We start from the raw sequence: 16,643 nt of genomic DNA on the forward strand, positions 1-16,643 counted from the left end.
CTGGTTGGTCTCCAGTGGTGCAAAGAAAACAATTCTAAACTTGAGGAAGGTTTTTAAAAACAATTTGATGTATCTTTATATACAGTATATGTTTATAGAAGACAAACGCATGAACGTCTTTTACCCAACAGACTTTTTACACTTATGAGAATTTGATCATAAATCATGTCTTTTACAGTATGTAACGTTAACAACAGATTGGCTGAAGAGATTGAGAAGTACTATGTTATTAGCACAAATTAATTTGTAATTTATTTATTAATTAATAATTTCTGACGGCCTATATTCGATGACTTAATTGCATGTTTCGCGTTATCGAAACGGTTATATTCAACATTGCCCTTTGTTGCTGAGATACCGGAAGTATGATTAATATATTTTAAACGAAAAGCATAATAGATTAACCAGTTTCTTGAATGTATTATCACGTGATCTGTGTTCGTTGCCTAGCAATATTTGCAAACAAGTTATTACCTTGGCGACCAGTTGTGCAGTCTGGTGTCCTGCTCTGAGGAAATATTACATTATCGCTTGCTATTAATAATGGCGTTACCAATGCTGCCTGGGAAATCAGTCAACAGAAATGTTAAGTATCTATAAAAATATTTTGTCTGCGTTGAGGAAAAAAAATGAATGTGAATAAAAGCTGTCTGTATTGTTAGCTATGTTAGCGCCCAAAGCGGTTTATTTTTGTAAACATTTAAAATGCGTGTGTGTGTGTATACGTTATATATATAGTACTATATATATATATATATATATATATATATATATATATATATATATATATATATATATATATGTATGTGTGTGTATGTATTTTTCAACCATTCAGTACTGCTGAAGAAAATTGAAACCTCATAAAATAACAAATGTAGAAAACATTTTACAGTGTGGAAAAGCAGGATTTTCAGGAGATGATTGTACATTTTATTTTTATTAACTATTTTCCAGCTTGGAAGAGATAAATTCCACAAATCTCAGCATTTTGATTATTCAAATGGAGTAGCCATGATGGTTGGTGCAGAGAAGCCAGGCATAGGAGGAGAAATGCTTTTGGGGCAGAGCACAAGACCAAAGTATTCACTTTTTCCAAAGAAAGAAGGCAGTGATACTCCATCATGGGTTGCCTTTAACAAACAGGTTTGTCATCATTATAAGGAATAATTTACCTTTTTACCTAGTGCTGTGCAAAGTATATTAATTTCCCCTCTCTATTTTCTTACCTGAAGGTCCTGTGTTTTGATGCTTATTTCCAAGAAACTGTACCTCTGAGTAGGGAAGAAAAATATAGAGTACGAAAGTGCAAGATTTACTTCTACCTGGAGGACGACACCATACAAGTAGTGGAGCCAGAACTCAAAAACAGTGGGATCCCACAGGGTAAACTATCAAAATCAAACATATAGCATCCTGATTAATGAGAAACCAGTAAAAACATCCTGTTTAAATCCAGCTGTCCTTGTTCCATGTAGGAACCCTCATTCGGCGCCACCGTATTCCTCTCCCAGCTCCTAAAGATGATTGCTTCTACAATGTGCACCATTTTAACATCAATCAGGAAATATTGCTCTATTCCAGGACCTTTATGATTACAGACTGTGATCCCTTCACACGCAACTTCTTGATGAAAATGGGGGTGCGCATAAACCCCCTTGCTTCTGCACCAGCAGATCCCTATACCACACTTCGACAAGAGGTAAGCATCATGAGTCTACACAGCAATATCAATACCTCAATATTATAATCTTTCTTTCCCCCTTGCAGATGGAGGAGAACATGAAGCCACTGCGGCCGTATGAAAGATTGGATACCCTGAAGCAGTTTTTGGAACATGACCAGAAAGTCCTGCGCTTCTTCTGCTACTGGGATGATACTGAGAGCACGTTTGGAGACCCCAGAGAGATGATCTTGCATTATTTCCTGGCAGATGACACCATGGAAATTTACGAAGTTGTCCCTCCAAACTCCGGTCGAGATGCTGTCCCTAAATTTCTGCACAGGGGCAAGCTTCCCAAGGTTAGTAAAAAAAAACAAAAAAACAGTACAGCAAAAAAATAAAATAAATTCTTGATGGACAAAAAATGGACATCTTGGTTTTTTTTTAATATTGCAGAATTTATTATAATTTACCCTTGCACATTATTATCATAAAAAAAATAATAAAAAAAAGTGAAAAAGGAATGTGCCCTTGTAATTTTTAATCAAAATAACTTTGCAACAACGTCATCTATTCTCTGATGATGCATTTTTCGGCATGAGGGCGGGACAACCTGTCACTCACATGGCATCACAGCAATAGCAAAACATCCAATTAATTCCCGATGGACAAAATCCTAAATTTTTCTTGTTTGATAAAGCCTTTATATTCAAATATACATTATATAAGGAAGAAAAGATTGAAATCGTTTCATGCCGACTTGAACATATCCTGAAATTTTTTTATCAGTTTCAACAAAAATATTAAGCAGCACAACTGGATTCAGTATTGATAATAATAAGAAATGTTGCAGTATATTAGAATGATATCTGTAGGATCATGTGAAACTGAAGACTGGAGTAATGGCCGCTGAAAATTCCCATCTTTGCCATCACAGGAATAAATTACAATTATACATTTATACAATTATATATTTAAAAAATATTCAAATAGAAAACAGTTATTTTAAATTACAATGACATTTCACAATATTACTGTTCTTACTGTATTTTTGATCAATTCAGCCTTTGTGAGCAAAAGAGACTTCTTTCAATAACATTAAAAGAACTATCTATAGACCCTAAACTTTTGTACGGTAGTGTATAAGCATGGGTTTAAACTTAAAACAAGAAATCAACTTGTATGTAATAGAAATGATAAAAAATATTAAAGCAGATGTGCTAAAGATGTGATGTCAATGAGGGTGAAATGAAATGAAAATGAGTCTTCACTGTTTGTTCCACCTTTAGACGAGACTAAGTGATTATCAGTTCCTCTTTCCTCTTTTGCTTGGACAAATTTCTCCATCCTCCATGCCAAGCTTTTATCCAGACTGACAGGGCTGAAAGAACATCCAACTTCCCTAAAGCACTTTTTAGTTTCCTCCCTGCTTTTGTTTTTCAGTCTAAATTCATTATGAAAGATGGGTTTGTTCAGGGTTTTTTGTTTTCTTTTTTCTGTTGTCATGTTGTTTTGTCACACATTCTGTTGCCTATCACTAAATGTCATCTGAAAAGGTTTGCAGGAATCCCCCTGTGAGAAAATAATGAACCCATTTGCAAATTTCGCTTGTCCTTCAAGTAATGAAAAAAATGCAGTTATTTTCTCTTGCTTCTGCCAAACAGAATGCTCCTATTCCCAAACGTCAGCCTGGAGAAATAACAGATCGCACAGTCCTCAATGTATTTGGACCAGTTGGACAAGGAGGACGCTACATTTTGGATAGCCTCAAAGTAAGTACTGATTAAAAAATAGTCCATTGTGAACACCCCAGGAAATTCATTAACAGTTTTTTACAAATACCATTTCTAATTAGTTTAATAGCCAAGTGTTTCAATTTTAATGGACTAGAATGTCAATGTCTCCTTGACATTTACAGACTGGAGCAGTAGATGAAGAATTATACAAAGACTGTGACCTGATCATTGGAGGCGTCATTAACGTGTGGGGTCGTAGGGTCTTGTTATATGACTGCGACAACTTCACTAAAGAGTATTATCGCTCCAAATATGGTATTGGTGAGTTACATCATGACTCAAGAGGACGGAGTAGTATTTATGCTTTTATAGATTTTGAGATATTGGCTTAGCGTTAATATTGATTTATCTATCATATTTCATGATTTGTAATAGTTTTGTCAGTGAAAATAATCTAATTCCTTACATTCAAAGGAGCCATTTGTCTTTTTATGATTTATTATATTATTTTTATAGTATAAAATTATAAATATTTAATAATAACAACTAATAATTATTATTATTTTTTATCATATATAGGGCCGCAGTAATAATAATAATTATTATTATTAGCATTCCCACAACCCTACATTGGACAAATGGACAAATTGCTGCTAATATTATTAGTTTTGGAGATTTTCAGAGGGAGGACTACTTTCAGGACATTATTAATGACCACATGGTGTCAGTATTGAGTTTCATCTGTTACTCTGAAGCTATGATGAAATCACATTTATTTTGTTTGCTACAAACAAACTCTCTACAACATGTGCATCTTGTGCGCAATTGCTTTTTTTGCAGTGAAGTAAAAATCAAATTTAAATACCTCAACCCCTCATTCTCAGCTCACATCTCGTCTGTGTGGTCTGACAAGCTGTTCGTTATTTTCAAAGTCTTCCTGTCGTAAATCCCATGTCTCTATGAGAGACTAGTGCTCCCCGGTGTGCTTTCATCCCTGTGAATAACTGTCGGAATAACACACACTGAACGGCAGAAGACTAAAGGAGCAGAACTGATTGACACCTCAAGGTGACTTAGTTTTTGGACAGCAGATATGAGCAATGGCCAGCCCGGCCTCTTTATCTTCAAAAGCTCCGATATGAGAGTCACACAAGCTCCGTGCCAACAGTAACACAATACGGGTGCGCATGCATCTGTCTGCTGCGGCGTTATGCCGACTGAAGAGATCATAGCATTAGTTACACATGAGCCTAATGGAGCCAGGTTGACACAGGCTCTGATGAAGCACTTGTTCGTTTTAAGATGAATTGAATTCATATGGGTAAACCCAACTCTGTATGGCCTTACTTCCGGGGTTCCATGCTTATGTCTGCTTAAATGTGTGTGTGGGAGATGTTTTTGATGTTTTCTTCCTGTGTGGCTTTATAGAGGACTTCACACCTGTCTCATTCAAGGCCCCGCCCCCTCCTAAACCAGCCAAACAGGTGCCACCCTACACTGGATTTGGATCTGAGGAAGATTCGCTCTGCTCCTGTCAGGGTTTGCTGTCTAAACCTCCACAGAGAGATTTCAAGAAGTTTATGGAGAAAGACAGGTAACCAGCGGCACTAATCTCCCTTAGGACGTCCAGAGTATATTCTTCCCTTCCATTTAAAACCATTAATATTATATCAAAACAACATTTCAGACCCTTACTGGTTTCTGATCATTTTGACAGAAGAGTTTAGACCCTTGTCTGTCCTACTAAAATCATCCTTCATCAGTTAAGTGCAGCTCTTTGCAGTACAGCACTAGGAAGTGTACGAACATGTGCCTTCATAAATAATCAGAGGCTCAAACGCAATCTCATGATACTTCCGATGTAAAACCAGCTCTTGCAAGACAGTTTATTATTATACATTGTTTTCACAGTGCTTCACTTCCAAATATAATCCCAGAACCAGTATCATGCTGCAAATTATTCTCTTGCTCAGTTTGCTTTGGACAATACATTGTCATACATTGGCAGGCGTAGAGTTTGAAGAGAAAAATAAAGCTGTTCAAAATAAAGGATTTAGGATTCTTTTATAGATAGTAATAACCTCAAAGCAGCTAAGTGACAGGACTTAACCCACACTGAATAAGCAAAGAAACATCTTGAATTTAAGTAAGGAACCACATCCTGATTTTGACGGACTGTTGACTAAATATTTAAAGAAGAATCATTACAAGTTGGAAAGAGGACAGATCTTCAGACTTTCTAGTAAAGTTTGGATGCACATGGTTTTTGGAATGGAAAAAGTTAAATGACTAGCGAATATTCAACAACAGTTTTTTTTTTTAATTGATTGCAGTTCAGTTGGGGTTGATGATATCATCCTGTGTATTGTAAAATAAAAAACATTCTGCTGCCAGATGATAAATTAGCTTTTTTTCCTCAACTCTAGGCAAGGTCTGGTGAGCAATGTGTTGAGATTTGTAGGGAAAATGTTGACTGACAGTACTATCGACAAGGAACGCGTTTTTATCATATGCATCTACCTCAGTGATGACACCATGGCAGTCTTTGAACCTCCTCAGAGAAACTCAGGTACTGCTGTCCTGTTTAAATTCAGGTCAGAAAAAAAAAACCATGATAAAGATTCTGACTAATTTGAATCCATTGTTCTTGTATTTAAGGTGTGATTGGGGGTAAGTTCTTAGAAAGAGGTCGTGTGAAGAAGCCAGGACAGGAGCTGTTTAAAAGTGAGAAGTCTGAGTATTTCACAGCTCAGGATTTATATGTGGGAGCTCGAGTGGATTTGTACAATCAGCCTTTCCAGCTGCTGGATGCTGATGAATTTACATTCAACTATATGGAGCAACATGCTGATGAGGTAACACACAAAAAAATCTTCTCTTTTCCACAACCTATTTTGATTAACATTGTTTAATGAACAAATCATCCAACTTTTTGCTAAGCTGTGCCAAGATGTATGTTTCTACACAAAAACTTTATTTGAAAGCACTATGTTTCTCAATTACTTAGTTCCCCAAGGCCAATATTGGCACCATTATCAGCAAGGTAAAATCCATCAGTGAGGAACAGCAGAAGAAAGTAAAACAGTTCATCATGATGAGTGACCCAAGCAGCACTGGCTTCATTCCATATGAGTCATTCAGGTAAGGAGACGGCCAAAAATTCACCAAAAAAAAGGGTGCATAACACATCCTGTTCTAACCTGTTATACTGAGTGAGATTTTGGACCAATTTCACTGATTTTGAGTTTTGTGGGTGGGATTACCTGCAGAAATAGAACTGAATGGCGAAATTTCCTGTCGCAGTCATGGCTGATTGGGGGGAAAAGAAGAGACCTTTTATTGGTCATAGTCCCTGCAAGACACAGTATAAGAAGCAATGACTTTTGTTATAGAAACACATATTGTCAAATAGAAGCAGTCAAGGGTAATTCAGACTCCACTGACAGGCATCGACCGCTTTTCACCAGATGACAGTAGGTCTACATTAATTCTCATTCCAAGGCACGACAAACAACGATGCAAAGTGTTCAATTGCCAAAAACAAGCACCGACCAACGGAACCAGACGCTGACAGCAGTAACACTGATTCGACAGAGCTCAACGAATGTGTTTGTTGCCATTGATCACCGTCTGTCGGTGCAGTGTGAATTGGCCTTAAAAGAATTATTTAGTAAACTATTTAGTTTAACATTGCACTCAAACTTAAATTCATGACTGTGTTCATTACAGGACTTTGTTGGCAGATATGGACATTCAGTTGTCTGAACACGAGATCATGACGCTGGGTCGCAATTATTCAGTGCAGGAACAGCCAGAGGTGAATGTGGGCCTCATGCTTGCCGTGGCTCAGGATCAGCTAAAGAAGAAAGTCTTTGACAACTTCTCAGATATGATCCGTGCTTTCACACACGAGGACCGGGGCAGGTAGAGTTTTAGCAGGATTTATTCCATGTAATCATCTTTCAATTTCAGTCTCAAATCAGTCTCAAATCTCAAATTTCAGTTTTTTATATTACAAAGTTAAATTGTAATATATATATATATATATATATATATATATATATATATATATATATATATATATATATATATATATATATATATATATATATATATATAATGTAATTGTGCAAATAGGGCTGTCAGAGACAAATCTTTAAAATGCAGTATTTATTCTTATGATTTATTATTGGGATAGCGTTAAATTTAGATTTTTCTGCATATATGTTTAGTTTCAAAATGGGATGGTTTTTTTGTGCATTCAGTTCTTCTTTTAAGGAAAGGGTACAAAGTAATATGATAAATATGTCAATTCGTAGGCTTTATTCTCATACCATTGATAAACATTAAAATGTGACTATGACTAAATATGACTCAAAAACAAATACTTCTTCTAAAAGTCTGAGGCCACTACTTCTATTTTATATTTGTAAAATTTAAAATACAAAATCTTTAGAAATATTCACAACTCATATTACCTGCATAACAATTTGAATGAAAGTGTATTAATGACCTCAAAATAGTCTATCCTAATTATTTACGATGCATTTTAATACGAAATCAACATTGACATAAACATGCATTCATACAGAACCACAAAACCGTTCCCCACTTTTCTTTAAGGACACACACTCTCATGCAGGCACTGATGTGGACCACTAACAATCACGGTGAGGTAGAATAACCATCAATCTGCTTTCGATTGAGGGGGTGCGATTAGTTCCAGCGGTTCAAGTGAAGCATTGAAAACAGATGAAGACCTGTGGCATGTTGCAGGCAGGGGGAATTGATGAGGAAGAATGCCGGCAGGTCAACGTGCTTGTCCTGTTTATGTCACCCTGTGTAAAGTTTAGTTATTTTAAGATGTGCAAAATGTTCTGAAAATAATTGAACCTAGAACGTCTGCAGCTGTCTGACATGAACTCCATAAGAAGACTGTATAATTTTATAATCAATTATATATAACTCTCTTATAATACGTACCATTCAAAAGTTTGGGTTAGGTTGTTTTTTTGGTTTAAAGAAATTAATACTTTTATTTAAAATGATCAAAAGTGACAGCAAAGACATTCATAATGTTATAAAATTATTAATTTTATTTCAAATAAATGTTACTTTGAATCTTCTATTTATCCAAAAAAAATGATTACTGTTTCCACAAAAATGTTAAGCAGCACAACTATTTTCAAAATTGATAATAAAAATAAATGTTTCTTAGGCACCAAATCAGCATATTAGAATAATTTCTGAAGGATCATGTGACGCTGAAGACTGGAGTAATCATGCTGAAAATTCGGCTTTGCCATCACAGGAATAAATAAATTACATTTTATAATATATTACAATAAATAATATGTCACAATATTACTGTATTTTTTCAAATCAAATATATGCAACCTTCAAACCTTGAAAAACATTAAAAATCTTACTAACCCCAAACCCATGAGTGTATATATTAAGTTATATTTATTAAAGAATGTGCTGACATCTTTTTGTCTCATTTTTGTCCACACAAATTGTGCTGAAGATCTGGACACCTCTCTTCTAAAGAAGCATGGATCATCTGTAAAGCCTTTCGACTGCCCCTCTCTGATGACCTACTGCGAGCCCTTCTCGAAAAGTAGGGTCAACAGAGCAAAACTCCCATTTATTATCCATGAAACATTTCAACGCAACGCATCCATATTTCCTGCATCTCTCATCTAGGTTTCAAGACGAGTCTGAGAAGATCGACTATCACGCCTTCCTATCAGCCATCAACTGGAGAGAAAACCCCGCCCCTGCTGTGCTTCCAGATGTCACCGTGAAGGTGAGTTTGAACGTGGTCTGGATGCAATGATGACTATCAAGAAAAATAGTCCATTTGTTGTCACCAAACACATACTTTGAGACGTCATACTTTTTATAGCTTGCTAAAGCCGGCACATGCACATGAGAGTGTTTGTGTCAGGGTCCAGGAACTGGTAACTTGTGGGCCCCACAAACTTTGAGCACCTCCAAGCCTCATCTCAAGTAAATCAGCCTTGGGAAAAACCCACTCAACAACTACTCTGAAGTGGAGCTTTTATTACAGCGCAGTAATTTAGCATGCCTGCTTGGAGCCTAAGCAGAACCATCTGCGTACTGACTCACAATGAGAAGACTTCCAGTTCTACAGGGTCTTAACTGACCAGCAGGGGGAGTTAGCAGTCGATTCATCTCTAGTTTCTCTCTGCTGTCTTTTCTATTTAATCAGGGCTTGCAGGAGCATACATAGCGAAACGAAGATGAATCCATGAGAAGCAAGACAGACTGTGCAAGCTTTTTTTTTTTTTTTTTGCTTTGCTCACTCATTTCTCATTTCATGGTGTTTATTGGCTGTTAAATTTGCCATTCTCCAGACATTTCCTGTAGCCTAAATTACAATGGTGAATTACCCTGCATTTATCAAACACTTCTTAGTATGAAAAAAGTCAAGTCACATTTATTTATATAGCGCTTTTTACAATACAGACTGTTTCAAAGCAGCTTTACATAGATAACAGGAAAATAATGCAAAAAAGTTTGTTTCCAGAAGAAAATAGCGTCACAGTCCAGCTTAAGTAAGTTCAATGATGTTTCATGAACATTCTTGAAAAAATAAGAATATGCGCCTTCAAGGCAACATTGAAACTGTAAGGACTGATTGATCTGTCTAATTGGTCTAGTGAATAGAGCCATGTTTCTGTGCATAAGAAACATGTATACTACATATGACATATGACATAATCAGATGTCCCTGATTTTCAGTGCCTATTGCACATACTTGTTTAATATATCATATCAAATGCACTGATATCCAGTGTTATTTTAATACTATTAATATACCATTATAGTTTTTTATTCATTTTAATTAGCTGTAGCTTTATATTTTCAGTTTTCACTTTAACTTTAGTAAGTTTCATTCTGTTTAGTTTTACCTTATTTTTGGTTTAATAATTTGAGAAGAACGAGGGTGTTGCGAGTTATTTTAAACAGTTATTACAGTTCATAAGTGTGTTGATGACTACACGAATTTATGGTTGTATGTCAAGAGTATGATTTACCAGAGTTTATCACAGTACTACATTTACCATGGTCAAAACACACAAAACTGTCCCCCTTTTTGAATTCATTGATAATTACATTGGGATATTTCAATGATATATAGACTGCTGAACTAGAAATGTTCCCGGTTTTCATTTCAGAAATCTGGTCATCTTAACATATTGAGCAATAAAAATCTTATCTGCAGCAATTCTTTTTTAAAAGACGATTGCTGGTCTGATTTACTGAAGCACACAAAGTCGTTAAGCATTTGTCATACATTTTTAAATAGCAAGTACAAGACATTTACCATGTGCTAAAGTCAATCCGGCCTGATAAATCTATCTCTCAGTGCGCCTTAATTTGCAGAGACATGAAATGAGAGTGCCAGCTAAACACATGTGCTCCAAGAAACTCTGCGAACTGTTTCTCAAACCCTGTCTTGCTGTTGTTTTTAGTTTGATGCAGACTGGAGGGGAGAAGCTGCAGACCCTGCAGTTAAAACCATCAACTACTCACTCTTGCTGGAGGATGTCTTTGGCAGCGCCACGAACATTAATGACAGCTAAGAACGGCCTGATGGGATCCTCGATAACATGAGAAAAGTCAAAAAACGTTGTGTATTGCTCTGATTAAATTCACATTGTTGCACATTGTTGTTTCTGTTGTGCTGCATGAATGTCATAATACCGTTTATGTGTTTTTTTTTTTATTTGACTTAAAATCAAAAACATGCTGAAATGAGAGAGCTGTTTGGGAGTAGCTTGGGACCAAGCGTGGAGCAGTTAAAAATACGAGCCGCTAAATCAAACCATATTTACAGGCAGACAGACATTCATATTTGCCGTGATTGTGTGGATAAAGATGTCAATATAATACGACAACATGCCATGGCCATGAGAGAAAACAACTGCCCGTTACCGTACCCAAATTCATATTTCCCAAAGGCCTTTTCATGATTTAGTTAAAGTAAAGCAAGGGTTTTGTCCGTGGTAAAAAGGTCCATACATTTTATAACCTGCATTTGCTGTTCACACTCTGATCTGGCACATTATGCGATTGATAAATGCTGATGCTTTATATAAAAAGACAGGTTGAGCGTGTCTGTAATCAGAGCTTTTGCGTTCAAGGCCTCAGTTCCTGGCCAAGACAGAAGAAGTGCATTACATCACACGGGTATTATCAAGTCTTCATTCCTAGCCTTCACACTTACTAAAATATTAGCCTCATGAGTTAGCAGGCTTCTGTCTGAAACACAAAGGCTGACGCATCTAGGACATATTTAGCTTGGCTCCAGTCAATGAGGCCACACTTTGACATCCTAGAATGCAACAATGACCCCGGTTACATCTGGTATTAACATCCATTTCTGTGGTCAGCATTAAATACAGGTATAAAACTGGGTTCAAATTGTTTTGGGATCTGATCACTCAAACCACACTCTGAAGTAGTCAAAAATCATGTGACCACATTGTATTTTTAGTGTAAATGTTCATGTGTCACAGGCAACAACTAGGAATTGCCAGATATTGTCTGCAAAACAAAGTCTTGGTTACTAAATAAATGTAGATCATGTTTAAGCATGCACATGTTCATTTAATACAGGTACTCAACTAAAATAATTATACATTCATTTCTGTCTGTAGCATCAAAACATTTATGTCACTGAGCAGGATATAGGCCTATTGTATTAACAATAATAATATGAAAAAAAGCCTCCACATATAAGATGATTACTGTCAGAATTTCCTTCCCGAATATCAATATTAAGAGTTTTTGTCAAGGCAAAAATAAATAAATAAATAAATAAATACGGGTTAAAAAAGGTCCATTGTCACTTTCAAACTAAGCAGCTTTCTGTTGGCCAGCGTGGTGATTTGGGGTTACCAACTTGAACATGCATGAAATCTGCGTGTGGACCTTTTTCGCGAAACTCCCGAGCTCCTGGATTCCTCTAGCCTGGGAAAACCCAGACAACTTCCGGCAAATTTAGATTTGCTCTGCAAGTAGTCTGGCAAAGAGCTCATTCAAGCCCATTTCCATGCCGTCGAAATCGCGGCACCAATCAGAAACGTTGAGGCGGGCTTTACACGATGACGATCGCTCTGATTGGTTTTAGGTCTAGCCTATCCAATTGCGCCCAGAGGTTGGTGAAGCGCACCAACTTTTAAATGCATTATTATATTCAAATTGCAAACACATGAGGACAGTCTCCATGAAAGACCCACTGGCAGATGAACGTGCTACTACATTTCTCTCCGAAACGGTAGGAAATTAAATTAGATTTAATAGAGGATTTTAACTGTGACAAGATGATTGACAGGGCAGTTTACGTGACAGGATGCACGCGACAGATCCGTCCGATAAAGATGACGAAGTATTATGTCCCAAAGCTTGCCTACTTTTTTGCTACACATTCAAAAGTAAATACATTTTCTTCACAAAAAGAGTACATACTTTTATGGCGTAGTGTAACTTAGGCCAATTGGGACGCAGCATATGGCTTTACACGATGACGATCGCTCTGATTGGTTTTAGGTCTATCCAATTGCGCCCAGAGGCATTTGAGCGACGTCCGTTGGTGACGCCCCTTTGGAAATGAGTTATTAAAGAAGCTTTGCCAGACCATAACTCAGTTACTACTGAGAATGGTCTAGTTTTAACCAGGCTAGGATTCCTCCGGAAATGACTGAATTTCGCCTGCGAGCATTGGTAAATGTGACCGCACTTTATAAGTCATTTCTGTGGCATAGCACATTCTATATAAGACTACAAATTATTTAGATGTGCAATGTTAATAGAAATTATTAATAAACGTACAGGGCAACATTTAGAGGGACAATTCACCCAAAGCAAACTAAGGTAAGTGTCATGCTCCATAGTTAGAATTTATAGATCATCCGCTACAGGGTTTATACTTGCAGCCTTCCAGAGCTTTAACCAATAGTGTGTTCGCCGTTTTAATGTTTCCTGGCTCTTGTTTAACTGATGTTTATCCAGTCTCAAGTCGAGTCTCCTTAAGTTTCTGCACAGGAAAACGTAATAAAATCTCTGGTGCAAAAGATCTCCAATTAATTTTTTAACGGTCTATCATCGGTGGCCGCTAAACATTCTAATTATTGTATTATTGTAAAAGCCAGTCATATTGCTTTTGTTATTAATTCGTTAGCAAACACTTTCTTTTCCAAAATAACTTACTACTGAAGAGACAGATTTTAACCAAGATTTAACCATTAAACTGCCACCAAATCATGGATCATTACAGAGATTTTTCTATTGTTAAAATACTTATATCTGAGTGAGATCAATATGAAGAGACAACAATAAGCATGCCATTTGTAGGCTAGTTTCTCCAAAAAGTGTCAAAACACATTGTGGCTTTGTGGTCCCATCAAAACATTGCTGTTTTTGTTTGAGCACCCAAATACAGCAGCCAATGGCATAGGTTTAGGGGTGGGGCTAGTTGTTAAACTGACCAATGGCAGACAGGGGGAGTGTTTAGAGAAACCCGTCTGATATCAGTCATATAGCATTTGGTAAGGGATCCACAAATTACACACTTCAGCTTTAAGAACAAATTTTCACATACTTCCAGCAAAAATAAAATTCTGCCAGATTTTGTTGTAGTCTTACAGTACCAGTCTTGCCATTTCATAATAAAATCTTTTTAACATTACTAATAAAGAAATGTACGCACGATATCAACTTTCTACTCAACTACTATCATTTTTTTGTTTCAAAGACTTGTTTAATCTAAGAGAACATATGACTTACAGCAACTTCCTAAGACAACACAATTAAATGAGATTGCCCTACTTATTTTTTAGAAGGGTTTTCATTTGATAAAAAAAAAAAGCTTCAGGAAATTAGTGGACGGTCATTTTGCCTTGTCCTTTTCCCAGCTACAGTGACTTGACAGTGCCTACAGGAATTGGCAAAGGGATAGTAAACAGGCAGAATTAAGTCTCTTTTTTGTAGGCCAGTCTCTGCCTCAGGTACACATAGGGAAACAGTTACATTCTCCTCTGTTTTGCCTTTAGATGCTCTTTTTTTACTGCACTGACATAATGGACTCCACTCTCCTGACTAATTCATACAGAAATCTTAATCATGCTTGAATTTTTTATGCATTTCCCTATTATTTCTTTGCAAAGTACTTATTTTAGTAGGTATGTGTTTGTCCCTGCCAGACCTGGTACAGTGATCATTGCAATGTTGTCTTTGGCAAGTATTATTTTAAATATCTAGAGGAAGACAAGTTTTTCTACACTGGCTGTAAATTAGGACTATGGACTATTTTCATCCAGGTCAGCATTCCCAGAGGAGCTCATTTCTGGAAGACGGTATGACAGCATGCATTGTTTCAATATAAATCACCCAAAATTATGAGACTTTTTTGTCTTGTAGCTTGAAATGAGACTTCATGATCAAATCCTGAGCTTGAAAACTTTGGCTCGCTTTGTGTTCTTCACTTGACAAGCTGCTTTGCAACCCTCGGTCTGTCTGTTGTGGGTAAAAATAAAAGCCAATTTCATTAGTTGGGGAGACCGATATGAATCTGTGGATGAAAGCCATGGATAAATACTGTCATGTAAGACGACATCAAGGCTGGCAAACACGCATGTCTGGATTTTGCCGAGTTAGATGCGTTCCTGGGTCAACATATTTTGTTGACCCTGGAACAACATTCCTGTCCAAAAATGTAGTCCTAACCATATCCCTACCCCTAAACTTAACCCTACCCATAAGTTATCCATAAAATCAGAGGGAAATGATAGGTGAATAACACTTATGTAGAAGCACCTAACCCTTGTTGTTAGCCTAAACTTGACACAAACTGTAAACTTGTCCCTCAAATCTGATTGGTTAATTGGAATGTTGTTCCAGGATCCACAAAGATGTTTTTCCAGGAACATGTACTTGATGAAATCAGTTTCTGCGGCAAACACAATGTCTTTCGGCAATACTCAGCCCCCTTTGTCCTTCCAGAAATTTTCAGTTCATCTGTAAAAAGGTTTGAAAACACTGAAACAAATAATAGCGTATTAGATGGACATAACTGAATGGACAAATGCAGACAGTAAATCACTTGATATGATACTTGTGCCACATCAAATAGCAAAACGGAAGTTGAAAGAATAGTTGAGTGTTGAAAGACTACAGATGCTTCTGGATTCAAAAAAAATATGATGGACAGGCATGAGAAGGGCTCATTTCCAGGATGGGAAGCGTTTGGAGGAAATCTCTGCTAAGGCTATTTTACTCTCGCTGACATACCAGGTCAGCACCAGTATTCATTTGTCTCGCAGTCATAGAAACGATTTATTTTTACTCTATGCATATGTGCGCCTCACTAAAATACCCAGCTAGTGGCTATGTAACCCAACCCTGTTGTCATGATCAGCCCACTTTGGATTAGCATTGCACTAATCTACTTCAATTCAGATTTGCAGTGTGTGAACAGGAGTTGCTGGTTGTTAATGATGGTGATGTCAAGGGGTCGACGGATAGAAGGTGAGAACATTTGTGAGGTCACACCAAGTCTTGCAGGTAATTTATGTTGAGTCAACCTTTGACCTCCTGAGTTTTTAGCACAGTCTTTTTTTCTCAAGAGGTTTCCAACTTTGCATGATGGTTTGTGTGTGCCATGCATTTAATCACATTTTCTGCTGCATTTCTTTTGTAAAACTTTATGTTAGTCATTATTTTCTGTTTTAATTAGTTTGTTTTGCCCTTTTCATTTCTATGTGTACACGAGAAGCTTCAAACTGAGTCATTTTTAAATAGTTTTTTTTCTTTCTCAAACTTGGAAACTGCTGGATAAAGTTGATAAGTTCTGACAATCAGATAATGTCAAGCCACAAACCCTCAGTTCCCTTTCAGATGAAGTCCATATCTCTCTTTTTTTTTCTCCCTCTAGTGCCAATATTTGCGGTAATTTAATTTCAACTGCCTACTCCACCATGATCTTTAAAGGACATTTTTTGGCCACAGGAGGACAAACTTTGAGAAAAACAGAAATGTTTTCTGGATTCTCTCCATGTCAGAGATGTGAAATAGTAATTATGCATTCATTGGGAACTCATAATTGCACATCTGTTTTTTATTTTATATTCCAAGAATGCAGTTATGTGCTTTGCATTTTAATGCCATTTCATCGCATTTTGTACGAATTTCAAGACTCATGCTAGCGTATAAAGATG

The 16,643-nt window shown here is 36.7% G+C and overlaps 1 protein-coding gene across 2 annotated transcripts; it reads left to right on the forward strand.

Annotated features, from left to right (window-relative positions):
• Nucleotides 1-454: 454 nt before the first annotated feature.
• efhc2 (EF-hand domain (C-terminal) containing 2) lies at nucleotides 455-15,914 on the forward strand. Of its 2 annotated transcripts, XM_079880802.1 has the most exons (16): nucleotides 455-585; nucleotides 955-1,143; nucleotides 1,233-1,383; nucleotides 1,476-1,699; nucleotides 1,768-2,019; nucleotides 3,325-3,432; nucleotides 3,579-3,717; nucleotides 4,825-4,990; nucleotides 5,823-5,965; nucleotides 6,055-6,251; nucleotides 6,404-6,537; nucleotides 7,126-7,320; nucleotides 8,924-9,016; nucleotides 9,103-9,205; nucleotides 10,899-11,045; nucleotides 15,886-15,914. In XM_079880802.1, the coding sequence occupies exons 1-15, from the start codon at nucleotides 544-546 to the stop codon at nucleotides 11,007-11,009; spliced, it is 2,247 nt and encodes a 748-aa protein (XP_079736928.1). In that variant the 5' UTR covers nucleotides 455-543; the 3' UTR covers nucleotides 11,010-11,045; nucleotides 15,886-15,914. The 2 variants fall into 2 exon arrangements, with proteins under 2 accessions (XP_079736928.1, XP_079736927.1); XM_079880801.1 differs by lacking the exon at nucleotides 15,886-15,914 and having other exon boundaries at nucleotides 10,899-11,092.
• The last annotated feature ends 729 nt before the right edge of the window (nucleotides 15,915-16,643 follow it).

This window comes from Squalius cephalus, assembly GCF_949319135.1.
Source record: "Squalius cephalus genome assembly, chromosome: 9".
Classification (NCBI taxonomy): domain Eukaryota; kingdom Metazoa; phylum Chordata; class Actinopteri; order Cypriniformes; family Leuciscidae; genus Squalius; species Squalius cephalus.